The sequence below is a fragment of the Saccopteryx leptura genome, chromosome 11, assembly GCF_036850995.1.
Source record: "Saccopteryx leptura isolate mSacLep1 chromosome 11, mSacLep1_pri_phased_curated, whole genome shotgun sequence".
In the NCBI taxonomy this organism is placed as follows: Eukaryota; Metazoa; Chordata; class Mammalia; order Chiroptera; family Emballonuridae; genus Saccopteryx; species Saccopteryx leptura.
In genome coordinates, this window is record NC_089513.1 from 15,947,325 (window position 1) to 15,961,707 (window position 14,383).

Consider the following 14,383-nt stretch of genomic DNA (forward strand, 5'->3'; position numbering starts at 1 on the left):
CATTCAGGCTGGTCAGGAGAGATCTGAGGTTCTTACCAGGAGGGCATTTTTGTGCTGGAGAAAAGTACTCACTGGCTTTTAGCATCCATAGCACTTGTGTTGGCCAGCTCTGCCATTTATTGTCACCTTGGAGAAGTTATCTGTCCCATCTAAGCCTCAGCTTTCTCATTTATAAAATAGGTATACTGTTAGTGCTTTGAAGGGCTTAGCACAGTGTCTGACTCATATTTTAAGCGTACTAAATGTTAGCTGCTGTTATTTTTTGAGAGCTGAATAACAGTTTAAGCAAAGGAAATAAAGGTACAAAAACATGGAGGTATAAAAATGCGTGTGCAGTGTTCAGATACACCAGCAAGGAGTAAGGAATGGCCAAGTAGAGGCCATGTGCAGAGTTTGCATAAAAAGGAGTCGGGTCAAGAAGGCGGGATGCAGATGTGATTATTGGGAGTGTGTATTGAATGATGCGGAACCCGGCAACCTAGGCAAGGATTTAAAGAGAGCGAATGAGACAGACAACTGTTGGTGTGGGGCCTGCATCTGTCTTGTGTTTCTAATAGAGTAGGCTGGTGGATCACAAACTCCTGTGTACATGAGAATTACTTGGGGACCTTGTTAAAAATACAGTTGTTTTTTGTTCCCTGGCCCTGTCCCCAGAGATCCCGATTCACTAGGTCTACCATAGACCCTAAGATGCTGATTTTTGATGAACTCACCACGTGACTCAGCTGCTCGGTGAGAAGTGCTGGAATAGTTGTTGAGGAAATGCATGCTAGTTTACTGGCAGGTCAGATGCAACTCAGTGGGAGGGAAGATGGAAATGAAAAACATAAACGTAGCATGTTTGCATTCATTATGAGTTACAAATATCTACGCTGTAGCCTGTGTTTTCTTACTATGGTTGAACGAGCGTCCGTTACACAGCTATATTTTCAAAGATGAAATATAATCCTAAATCATGTGGTTGTTCTGTTAGCTTTTTGGAGAGCTAGAGATTTCTCCTTATCTTCTCTAGGTCTAGTAGGAGGCCAAGGGATGGAAACGCTCATTAAGAGGAGAGCAAGCGAGGAAGGTGCACAGCATGTGGTCAGGAAATGGGAACAGTGCAATGCTCAAGGGTGGCAATGGAGCAGGGAGATCGGATTGGCCGAGGATCTATTTGTGAAGGAACCCAGCCAGTATTTAACCCATTTAGAAAAAACCGAAACTTTCAGCGTTTTTAATTAGTGGATTGCTCTCTTTTGAAATTGCCCAGTTGGGAATACTCAAGTTTTGATGTGTTTTATCTGCTTGCTAATTAGCAGGCTGTATGGTTGACCATCATTTTTCCTTTAATTTGTGGACAACATGCATATGAAGGTCTCTGGAAATACTGGAGCGTAAGTCTGCATGTCGCTATGTATTATTGATAGTAAGTTTATTCTAGATTATATATAAAATTCTAGTATATCTGTTTTCCAACTCAGTTCCTTCTTTTTGCTCTTTAATACAATCTTTCCTCTAGCACAGGGGTTTCTCAATCCTTACACAATTGACATTTAGGGCCAGAACTTTTTTGGTTGTGAGGGGCTGTTTTGTTTATCTGTAAGATGCTTAGCGGCATTCTGGTTTCAACCCACTAGATGCCAATATCCTCCCCCCCCCCCCCCCCCCCCCCCCCGAAATCGTGACAACTCATTATGTCTCCAGACATCGCGAACTGTCTTCTGGGAGCCAAAACTGCCCGTGGAGGAGAACCTCTGGGCCGACATTGCTGTGGTCTTCTTTCCTCCTCATCTCTGCATACATTTTATGTTTAGATCCTCTTTGAAATTTTAGAAGATAAAATGTGTCCAAACAATATGAGATCTTATGGTAGACACAAGGATTCCACCCTTTGCCTTCATTATTTTTTGGCCAAATAGAAGAGCAGAAATTTCTCCAATTAATCCATGCTGGTTGTTTTCAGGTAAAAAGAAACTTAAGATGTGCCAGATTTATGAAAACCTTCAGTGTTCAAGAAATTTTGCCACTTACACTGTTTCTTGTTTTGTTTTGTTGAAAATACTTGAGTTTTGGTTAAGGATGAAGAGACCCGCACAGGCTACAAAGCTTATTCATGTGAGAACCCAGGGTTTCTAAGTCACTTCTTCATGTGCTTGAGTTCAGCCTACACCGGATAGGCCAGGAGGTCGGGTTGTTAAACAGCAGATTTGGGGAACATATTGCACCTTCTCTGCAGATTGGGTGTGCTCCCCAGAGCTTTCTTGATATTCCTTAAAACTCACAGTCGCTGATTTTAGCTGTCCACAGGGGCCATCTGTTTGCAGTTGCATTATCTGAAGCACCAAAACAAAACAAAAGGTACCAAAATAATTTGTTTAAAAAAGAAAGAGCCTAACCAGGCGGTGGTGCAGTGGATAGAGTGAGTGTTGGACTAGGATGCCGAGGACCCAGGTTCGAGACCCCAAGGGCACCAGCTTTAGTGCAGGCTCATCTGGTTTGAGCAAAACTCACCAGCTTGAGCACAGGGTCACTGGCTCGAGCAAGGGGTTACTCAGTCTGCTGAAGGACCGCGATCAAGGCACATATGAGAAAGCAATCAATGAACAACTAAGGTGTTGCAATGTGCTATGAAAAACTAATGATTGATGCTTCTCATCTCTCTCCATTTCTGTCTGTCTGTCCTTGTCTATCCCTCTCTCTGAGTCTCTCTCTGCCTCTGAAAAAAAAATAAATAAAACTATAAAAAAAAAGAATTCAGGTTTAGTGCTAATAGTTGTTATTTTTATTGTTGCTATTACACCTCTCAAGATATTCTAAAATGCTATGTCCTCCACGGTACCCCCAAATAAGCCAATTAATGACACGATTACCTCTGCTGGGAATAAAGTAGCAGCAGGAGAAGGGACGACAGCGGTGCAGTGAGAGAATGCATGGGATCACGGAAATGTTAGGACACACAATGCTGGGATTGTGTCTGCTGAACCACAGTTTCACACCTCCTCCTCCAGTGCTGTCAGAGGAAGTTTGTGACGGCCATCTGTTATTCCCTGTGATCAAAATAATAGAACAGTGAAACTTTTTATACTTATAAAGGGCCTTTCATCAAAAATCTCAAAGCTGTTTCTAAATATAGAGTGACTGATCTTTAAAATTTTAGAACACTTTTAAGTTTTAAGCAATTAATCTGGTAACTCAGTGGTTATCCTCTTCGTCCTGAATATGTGTCACCTGAAGCACCTGAATATGTGTGACCTGAAGCTTTTAGCCATTGGTCAGCATGGGGACTTGGTTGCTACTGAGTTTAAAAGAATTCCAACTTCCCATAGTTCCTGTAGGTCTCTTCACCATCGTTTTATCAGAATCAACTTTGATAACTTTAATTTCCGTATCTCAATACCCAGCTTAAGAATTGTTGACCAAGTAACCAAATCTATTTTTTTTTTTTTTTTCATTTTTCTGAAGCTGGAAACGGGGGGAGAGACAGTTAGACAGACTCCCGCATGCGCCCGACCGGGATCCACCCAGCACGCCCACCATGGGGCGACGCTCTGCCCACCAGGGGGCGATGCTCTGCCCATCCTGGGTGTCGCCATATTGCGACCAGAGCCACTCTAGCGCCTGAGGCAGAGGCCACAGAGCCATCCCCAGCGCCCGGGCCATCTTTGCTCCAGTGGAGCCTTGGCTGCGGGAGGGGAAGAGAGAGACAGAGAGGAAAGCGCGGCAGAGGGGTGGAGAAGCAAATGGGCGCTTCTCCTGTGTGCCCTGGCCGGGAATCGAACCCGGGTCCTCCGCACGCTAGGCCGACGCTCTACCGCTGAGCCAACCGGCCAGGGCACCAAATCTATTTAAAAAATTAAACGACTGGCCCTGGCCAGGTAGCTCAGTTGGTCTGAGATCGTCCCACATGCTGAAGTTGCGGGTCCATCCCAGTCAGGGCACACACAAGAATCATGATGGCATGAATGTGTGGACAACCTAGCGATATTTCTCTCTCTCCCTCTCTCTCTCACTCTCTCTCTCTCTCTCTGTCTCTTTCTGTCTTCCTTTCTAAATTTCACTTTAAAAAATTAAAAAATACTACAACACTGAGACAGTGTTGTCTTAACTTAAAAAACAAAATTCTAATACCCAGGTGGTGTTCTGGTAGAAATAGACGATCAGGTTCTTTCTTGTCTCGCGTATTTTGTTGCATGTGTATTGTCTGGTATGACGGGGCTCGGCTAGAGAACAAAGTTTTCAAGAGCATTATGGCGTGGATGTTGCTGCTGCTAGTATGACTATTTACCTGAATTTAACTTACTTTTTTGTTTCTGTATTAAGGTTGTGTTAGTGTATTATTACACTTATTTCGTCTAAAAGATTTAAATAAAAATTTTGAGTGCTCTTTCATGTCTGTGAAAGTTGAGGCTGGGAAGCACTGGAGGATGGGAGTAATCTTCATGTTCACACCTCTGGCTCCTGAGGGTCCGGTTCATTTTGCTGTGAATTTAAATGAGTTAATTTAAGTAGATGGGTCAGAAGCCATTATCATCGTGGTAGCCTGTGCTTGATTCTTAATTAAAGGCAACAGGAGATTAATTTGAAACATTAATTTAAAAGTGCATATGCAAAAAGAAAGAATTATTGCAAGAAAGCCTAAAGAACTTTTCTCTTGTCCCCAGATGTAGAAGACAGAAGTAGCTCAGGGTCCTGGGGGAATGGAGGACATCCAAGCCCGTCCAGGGTAAGTATATCTAATCTTTTTTCCCACATCCAGATGTCTCACGTATGTAAATTGACAAACGGAAGGTGAGTTTCTCTCAAGCACACACACAACAGCACAGACATATAGGTACTCTAAGTTTAATGAGGATCAGTTTGTGTTTGGATTTTTTAAAATTCTCTTACTGGATGCTATTATTGGATTTGACACCTGTTCCACTTCTGCTAACCAGAAGAAAAATCCTTCGTTAAATATTTGGTCTTACCTTGCCAGTTATTAATCTAGTATTATAGGACTTTGTGTGTGTGTGTGTGTGTGTGTGTGTGTGTGTGTGTGTGTGTGTGGATAACACCACTTTGGAAAAAATCCTAGTATCCCTGTAATATATTGGTGTAAATAGACTGCTGAATAACTCTGAAGATATAGTATGAAGTTCTAGCCTATCAATATCATCTACAATAAATCTATGTTGATTTCATTTTGTAAACGTTATTATTCCATCAGTAGTGCCTTTAGTCACCAGTGGGGTTCATTCATTTATTTGGTCTCAGATTTTTGCTACTCTTTTTCATTGTTTTCCTCCAGGATTTGGTCGTGAAGTTGGATGTAATGGGAAGGCCATGAACTGGGGCGGAGAGAGGTGGTTGGGCAGTATGTGTTTTTGTGTGAATTTGATTCTGGACATGTCATTTCTCCTCTTTGGTCTTCATTTTCCTGATTTATAAAATGAAGAAGCAGACCCAGAGGATCTTTTATGTTCCCTTCAACTTAAATAGATATGACTTGATATATAATCCGTCTTCAGTTGATTCCTTTTTAGGCCCTCTAAAATCCATGTCAGCTTTTATAATGTACATATAATGCCCCAAATTAAAAATAGACTTAGAGCACATAGCTGAAGAAATATCTGCACCTCCCCCAGCCAGCTGTATAGATGAAGCATTCTGTAGGGAGGGTAACATTTTACTCTTAAGTATTCACATAACTTCGGGAAAGAGAGAGAGGTCTCTGTTTTGGCATAAGAGGTGGGGAAGGTAGGTATTCATGTTATCAAAATGAGGACATTGCAGCATGCCGTAGTTGTTACCCATTTCCACCCGTCTGTTGGCCTTGAGGTTCTCACTCTAGTCTTCAGGGTACAGCAGGATCTCTAAGCTTACCAGTAACTTTGTTGAGCTCTTGTACCAGCTGTCGAGTTTGACATTCTAATGCATAATATGGATGGGTTGAGGAAATCTTTCCTCCTCCTCATGTTACAGTCTGCACTTGCAAAAATAAATCCATCCCCCTTGACAGCAAGTGTAGAAGATGATAGCGCTTCCCTCTCTTGTTTAGTTCATCAGACTGCTTAATTTCTTATGATTCCTCAGTTTAACACATATAGTACTTGTAATTATATTTCCGAGAATGAATAAGGCTCATTTAAGAACATTCCGACTTTTATTCCATGTTCATGAACTGTTCTGCCACTTTTTTTTTCAGGGAATATGTCGGTGTAAAATTTGAATCAATATTTTGCAATTTATATTTCCTAAACCCAGGGAGTTGGCATGAGACAGATCGTTGTGGCTGACTTGTACCCGTACAACCTAAGCCTCTCTTCTCTCATCTTAGAATGGTGATATTTTCAGCTACCTTGCAGTACTGTGCTGAGGTTTAAATTCGATAATGTATTCTAAGCTTTTAGAATATACTTCAGGGTGGATTCACTTAATAATAATTAGTATTATGTAATGCTTGGTATTGAATCAGGGAGTGTAAGACCCGTGCTAAGCATGTGACATCTTTCTGTATACTGACATATTGACAGCATCAGATTATGGCATCATTCAGCTTAATTTTTATAAATGAGGAAAGATGATTAAAAATGGGCTTGTTTGGAACTTTAAGGGTTCCAGTTATTCTCTGGTGAGTTGGTGTGCCTTTTCATTTTTCATATAGCATCCATCTTTGTGTGGGCAGATTCTGCCCTTTGGCTGACATGCCAACTGACACCTCTGAGTAAATTTGACTTAGTCTTTATGGGCAGTGCAACCAGCTGAGCAGAATGACTTTTTTTTTTTTTTTTTTTTGGTTATTTAACTCACCGTAGTAGACAGAAATTTAAAGCATATTACACATATGATTTTCTTACCTATATGTTGTCAATTCCTCCATGAAAAGTGGGATTTTAGAAACATTTTAAGTTTAAATTCCCATTAAAACAACAATGAGTTAATCATAATAATGACAAAATTAATGTCTGCTTTAAAACTATTTTTTTTGTGTCACACTTTGTCCAAATCCAGAAGTACTAGTTTATACTGAAGATGTGATGTTCCTTCATAGTTTTATTGTAATAATTTTAACATTATGTGTTAATTACTGATGGAATGATCCAATTATCTTACAACCGCAATAACAACTAAAACAAAACATTGAAATTTCAATGTCATAAAAACCAAATGTTGCTCTTTTGAAGGCTCTATCTTGGTCTTCCAAAAGCTGTTCATTATAGGCTATGGGTGATTTTCTCTTATAGTACAACCTTCTATTTAAAAAAATGAATAATGTTGTCTGACCGAGTTGCACAGTGGCTAGAGCACTGTCCTGGCACACCAAGGTTGCAGGTTTGATCCCTGGTTAGCACACATATGAGAGACAATCAGTGAGTGCACAAGTAAATGGAACAATTAGGTGGATCAGTAAGTTGATCCTTCTCTCTCCTCCCACCACTCTCTCTCAAATCAGTGGAAAAAAATTTTTTTTAAATGTGGGCTTAGCAAAATAATAATTTCTAATACATACATACATATATATATATATATATATATTCGTGTGTGTGTGTGTGTGTGTGTGTGTGTGTGTGTGTGTGACGGAGGCAGAGAGGAGGGGCAGATAGGGATCAACAGACAGGAAGGGAGAGAAATGAGAAGCATCAATTCTTCATTGCAGCACCTTAGTTGTTCACTGATTGCTTTCTCATATGTGCCCTGACGGGAGGGGGGGGGGCGGGCTACAGCAGACCAAGAGACCAAGTAACCCCTTGCTCAAGCCAGCGACCTTGGGCTCAAGCTGGTGAGCCTTGCTCAAATCAGATGAGCCCGCGCTCAAGCCGGCAACCTTGGGATTTCGAACCTGGGTCCTCTGCGTCCCAGTCAGACACTATCCACTGTGCCACCGCCTGGTTAGGCAAAAATATATATTATGTCAAGTGTTGTACAAGCATTATTTCATTTAATCATGTCAACAACTTCCTGCAAGTTGGGTTGATTATTATTATTGCATAGATTTCACAGCAGTTATGAGAAAAAATTGAACTCTGCAGACTCTAAAGCCCTCTCTTAACCACTGTACCTGTGAAGGTGCAGCTTCCTTCTAATGAGCTTCCTGGATCAGACTGGTGGACGCTAGTTTCTTTGGATCAGAGAATTCTTAATAGTGGGGGCATATTTATGGGCTGATTATTTTTTTCATGTAAAAGTAGAACTTATGATATTTTTTATTTACAGAACTATGGAGATGGGACGCCCTATGACCACATGACCAGCAGGGATCTTGGGTCGCATGACAATCTCTCTCCACCTTTTGTCAATTCCAGAATACAAAGTAAGATGACTTTTAAATTAATGTGATTTTTTTTTAAAATGAATATATTCTGCCATGGAAGGGAGAACCCAAGCCCAGACGGATGTTATGTTTTGAGGAAGTTGGATTTTTATTCAGTTCTCTATGGTAATTTTAAATTGTAGGAAAATATTGATAGTTTATGCTTGGTAATAATGCAGAAGGAACTAAGTTCCACAGCCATGTGGGATTACAGAATTTCATTGAATCTACGTGGAAATTTTGTCTCCCACAGACACAAAGCACTTATCACAATTTCAGTGTTGCAGCAATAGTTTCCTAAGTAAAGGTTGACGAAATCAAAGTAGTGAATTTTAAAATTAAAATATCTTTGGGTTTGCCAGTGAATTTTTATTAATGGAGGTTATGGAAACCCTTTTAATAATAGATACAGTGTGCTTGGTAGGTTTATTGTGCTGAAGTCATAGTCATGTTTTCAAGTTGAATTGTAAGATCTGGTTGCGTGTTTATCAAGGGGTGAACCTCAGTGCTAGTAGTCTAGGGAGTGATGTTCAACAGGTGCGCCGCAAGAATTTTTAAAGCATGCAATACCTATTTAGTCAGGGGCACTGGCTGCTTTTCACTTGGATTGTGAAAGAAAAATGTGACAATAGCCAACACAACAATGGCCATTTGGTATGAATGTATCAAAATTGTACCTACTTTTTTTTTTTTTTTGGTCGGGTCTACAAAAAATATCTTTTGTGCTACAGAATTTTAGTGATTAGTTTCTATGTCCCGCAAAATGAAAAAGGTTGAAAATCTCTGGCTCAGACAGTCGTCATCCTCCCTCCCTGGGGGTGAGCTCTGTGTAGTTTGAGACAGTCTTCGAGTTTACTGCCTGCTCTTTCTACTGGTGTCCTTAGCCTAGTCTTCTGCTTTGACTACCCAGTAGGATGTTTGTTTAACAGCAGTAACCTAAGCAATGAAAAGATAACTCATAGTGTTTTAAAAGATCTCAATATCTGGTTACTTTACTTTTGACTGAAAAAATAATGATTGATCTAGTAAATCTGCATTTTTAACAATATTAGTAAATCTCTCAACTTGCCCAAATTTTATTGAGAATCCGTCAATAGATGACATTAAATTTCTCAGCGTAAGCTGTTGGACCACACTCCAGGGAAACACACAGCCATGATTATATCATTCTGAAACTGTAATTGCAAATGCTTTTAAAGAATGTCCCGATTTTTTTTTTTTCTTTAGCTGAAGCTGGAAACGGGGAGAGACAGTCAGACAGACTCCCGCATGCGCCCGACCGGGATCCACCCGGCACGCCCACCAGGGGCGACGCTCTGCCCACCAGGGGGCAATGCTCTGCCCCTCCGGGGCATCGCTCTGCCACGACCAGAGCCACTCTAGCACCTGGGGCAGAGGCCAAGGAGCCATCCCCAGCGCCCGGGCCATCTTTGCTCCAATGGAGCCTTGGCTGCGGGAGGGGAAGAGAGAGACAGAGAGGAAGGAGGGGGCGGGGGTGGAGAAGCAAATGGGCGCTTCTCCTATGTGCTCTGGCCGGGAATCAAACCCGGGTCCCCCGCACGCCAGGCCGACGCTCTACCACTGAGCCACCGGCCAGGGCCAGAATGTCCCGATTTTTAAGCCTTGGAACTATACTTGTTATTTAAGGCATAGATAGTCTTTGAATCTCAGTCTTCTTCCCCCCTGCCCCAAATCACCAGTAAATCCGTCTAAAGAATTTCAGATAATTTAACATAAAATAGATATAGCAGAGAAATACTAGCAATGTATTTTTAATGGGTAATATCGTATGTTGTACCCTGTGTCATCCCAACTTCGAGAATCACAAAGTTGTCTTTGATCATAGCTTGTTCTTATATTTGTGCCTTTTATTTTTTTTACCTTAAAATGTTAATTTCATATCTGTTTTAACTTTGTAGCTAAAACAAAAATTCCAATTTTTCATCAGTTTCCATTAGGAAGGTACAGATTTCCTCTATTTAGGATATACAGATACAGAAGGCTAGATGTATTTATCAACTTAAAATTTAAAGAAAACTTTAGACCCTTCAGTGGCAGTAGTAATAATTTTCATTTCTGATGCCACTGCTTCTCTATTCATCTTCATCCAACTTCATAGAATAGAACAATTAATTTGAAAATAAAAATCTTGAGAAGCAGCACCTAAAGAGTGTAGTAAATAACTTCCTTAGTAGATTCTAAAACTATCCCCTGATGAGATAAAGTATTTAAATAAAATAAATTACTACTTATTTAGAATTTCATGTAATATACACTTAAAAATGTTTCCCTAAAGAACAGCTTGATAAGTTCATGTTACAGAATACATCAAGCAATACGATGATAGTAAACAATTGTTGTTCCTGTGTCCTTATGGGCAGCTGCTTTACCAGTGTTTACCATTTTTCATTCCAAATAATATTTAACATATAAGTGGATGAGAGTCTAGAGCTAGAGGGGAAAGAGTTCTTTTCACTTAGTTGTTAAGCTAAAAGTCGATGTCAGCTGTGTTCTTTTATCCCGTCTGCCCTCCTTCCCATTAAACTCTTAAATATGGAGGCCAAGACAGTCTCCTGCATTGTGATAGGAAACACTACTATGTCCGGAGTCTCCCACCCACTGTTCTCAATGAAAGGACTTCTCTGTTAGATAAGCTGTCTGGTCTGAAACATGGCTCTTTATTGTTTACAAACTGCTACATTTTCCACCTCAAGCAGATTTTTGCACAGAAAAGAATTGTGCTTGGGCTAAATGGTTTATCTGACATTAACGGTGCAGTGTCAGACTGGGGTCAGGGAAGTTGCCCTCAGAGCAAGAGGGCATGGTGCAGTGTGCAAAGAAGGAAAAAGGGAGAAAAAAGACATTTAAACAACTATGAAATACCTTGCATTTTTAGTCTGGAGAAGAATTTAAAAAGTATCTTTAGAGAACTGACTACGATGCAGCAGCATTAAAAAGCCTTCCCACCCTTATAATTTCTCACATCCCAAACGCCTTCTTGATTGGCTTGAGTATCTCAGGGCTAGATTTGGGAACAAAGATTCTCATTGATTTTGCTCAAGCTGCTGTTTATTAAAATGAAACCACTTTTGAGATGAGCAATGCTTGGTATTGTGTTGTATCTTTACAAAGACAAGATAGGACATTTTCAAGAAATTAAAGACAACCAGTTTAAAAGGGCGACAAATTGGAGAACAATTTGAACTCAGAATATATGGTATATTCTAAACTGTTCTTTGTGTCCAAATCCATAGTCTGTGTTAAGATCTTTGCAAAAGTTCTCATTCTACCAGAAGGAGGTATTAGACTTTAATGTAAGTTTTTGATAATATTCCAGTATTCATTCTCAGCATATTTAGTTGTCATTAATTATAAAGGATTTTTTTTATGTGTCAAAGACTTAATTCTACTATGATGTCATATAAGGGTAAAAGCTATAGCATCAGAAATAAATCAGCCACTTTATTGGACCAGATTCTCTATTGCCAAATCAATCAAGCCTGTAACTGAATTAGGCGTCTGCTACAGAAATAACTGACACTAATTTTATGGGAAAGAATTATTAACTGCAGATGACCTGATTTTTTTTTTTTTTTTTTGGTAAACTTTACTTAGTGAGATTTAGTTTATTACAAGAAAAGAAAAAAGTAATAAAATACACCACTCTCCTTTAAGGATGAGTTAATATTGTATATTTTGTTCTTTATGGCAGTACACTATTTTGGAGAAATGATGCAGGCGTTGCTAACATTTGCTCATAAACTTTTATGCTAGTAAAACTTTTTATTATAATTTTGAACTTTGTGATTTCACATGAATAATTTTGCATAAATGTCACAGTTTTTGTAATATAATACTTACATTTGGTACCAAAATAACACTCAATTTATTTGTGTATCTTATTTATGAAAAATGAGTTATAATTTATAAGACTAATAGAGTGGTTCCATTAATATACTTTTAGAAATAAGCTTTCGTATCTGAACATAGTACCCTGTTTGATAGTTTATGAATCCCTAAACTAAAAATAAACAAATAAACCCCCAAACGCTTGAACAAGCACGTGCACACTCTTATTATGTGAGCAGAATTATTGATGTTTCCTGGCTTATAAGGCTGCGCTACTCTTTCCAAGCTGTCTGCAAGTTGCCATACAAAGTTTGGGAAGTTGATATTATGGACATCCTTTAAAGAAGAACATAGTCAAAGTAGACAAAACAGCAAGCCCCTAAATTTGTTTTCTGTTGTTGTTTTCTTTTTAAATAAGTGTGCACGGCTTTCTGTTTTTCTTTTGGTGTGGGGAAGTCTGGAGGAATTGAGAGATAAAGACCAACTCACAGCGCTGACTGCCTGCATTGACCATTGATGTGCTCTTTTCCTTGACATATCCTGCGTCCTCACTCACTGCTTTCATTGGGTTATTTTGCATTTTACTTGCTTACAGTTGTGTCCTGTTTTGTACTGAAGAGAAAGCAAATCACTTCTTCTTTGTGACTCCCTGTGATTATTAATGATAATGTACAGTAGTACGCTGGATCTTTTGGCCACTTGTTTGCTGCAGTTTTAAACAGTTTGATTAAACCTGTATAGGTGGTCAGTGGGTGGCTTTCAGAATATGCTAATAGGACAGAGAAGCCATGGGTCTGAATCTTGTTTTGAAGAAGATTATATGCTATGGAATAGTTTGAAATTCCTGGCAAGAAGTATATACTGGGAATATGGATTTCTTAAACTTTACTGTCTTTTTGCCAAGCATTAAACTTTTGCAGGTAATTGTCCAAATATTTTTACAGTGGGATACAATGTATTTTCCAGCTAAAACTTTTTGATCCAAAGAAGGATCTAAAGATGCATTTTCCTTCTATTGTTCCAGAGCCGTAATTGAAAACCAGATTGTTTGAGTGAGCAAATTGCCAATAAGATTATAGACAGCATTTGGTAACTGCAGGATGTGGAAAGTGATACTTTTGTACGGTTGGGTGCAGCTTACTTCAACATCAGCTGCTGTGTTTTTTTACAGATCCCTTTGTGAATGGGTCGGTTTCCTTATTGTGGTATTTGGTTCTAGTCCCACTAATGGTACTTGACCAGTGCACTAAATAATTTCCCAGCACAGAGTCACTGGTTTCCAAACTAGCTCAGTGGAACATTTTACTGCAGGAATAGATCAAGGTTTCAGGCATAACTGAAGAAAGCTGCTGGCTTATAGGATGACCTTTGAATCTCATCTGGGTTAGTGGTTGATATTTTGATTTGGTTACTGTGGTCATATTGTGACAGCTGCTAGCTCATTATAATTCGGTTCCCCTGCTCCGTTTGCCTCTCAGGAATATTTAGGTTTGTATTACTTCAAAGTGTTTATGGCTACCCTGAGTTTAGCCCAGTATAAAGGTGAAGTGTTGTGAGCTTTTTCAAATCCCAGCGGCAGAGGCTAGTGGCACAGTCTTCTTGTAAAACGGCAAGTGTGAGTAGATGCTAATACAGGGAGTTTTTCTTTTCACTGGAAAACTGGAAATACCCAATGCAGAGGCTCTTACTAGGAAAACTGTTTTGAAAGCCTTACCCTCCAAAGGTAAAGAATGACCTCAAATAAACATAGTTTTTTTAAAGCATGCGTAAGATTTAACTTGACCTCTTGGTCAGATGTTATTTTTTCTTCCATGCAGGAATGTAAATATTGAAAAAGAAAACGAACAAAACTGTTCAGTAAAGGCAATTATTTGATGTTTGAAAGAGCCAGAGGTCAAATAATATTTGAGTAACTTCATGAAAATGGAATCGTGAATATGGATGTCAGGTCTAGAAATTTCAGTTCCCTTTTAAAGTGTTCTGAAGTTAGAGAATGATACCGAGCTCGCCCAGGGTCATTAGTGAAGGGATGTCTCTGTGCATTTTCACTGTCTTCTTTTTAATGACGCTTTTTTAGCTCGAGGTTATCTTGCTGTTGGCTGTTATCTGTTGGACCGATAATGTGGTAACAAGCAATTTTTGAGAGAAGAAATGTTTAATAGTGGTCTTATTTGTTAATTTTTTTTTTGTTTGGGAGTTTTGTTATTTTTAATATGTTAAATTTAAACTGTATTCCCCAAATATTAACAAATAAGACTAGTT

General features: G+C 39.4%; 1 protein-coding gene across 11 annotated transcripts in view; it reads left to right on the top strand.

Annotated features, from left to right (window-relative positions):
• Nucleotides 1-14,383, top strand: part of TCF4 (transcription factor 4) — a 368,508-nt gene that overhangs the window by 118,997 nt on the left and 235,128 nt on the right. For all 11 annotated transcript variants that reach the window (XM_066353366.1, XM_066353376.1, XM_066353369.1 and 8 more), the window contains 2 exons: nucleotides 4,644-4,705; nucleotides 8,176-8,272. In XM_066353366.1, the coding sequence (XP_066209463.1) occupies nucleotides 4,644-4,705; nucleotides 8,176-8,272 (159 nt within the window). The remainder of the gene's footprint in view (nucleotides 1-4,643; nucleotides 4,706-8,175; nucleotides 8,273-14,383) is intronic.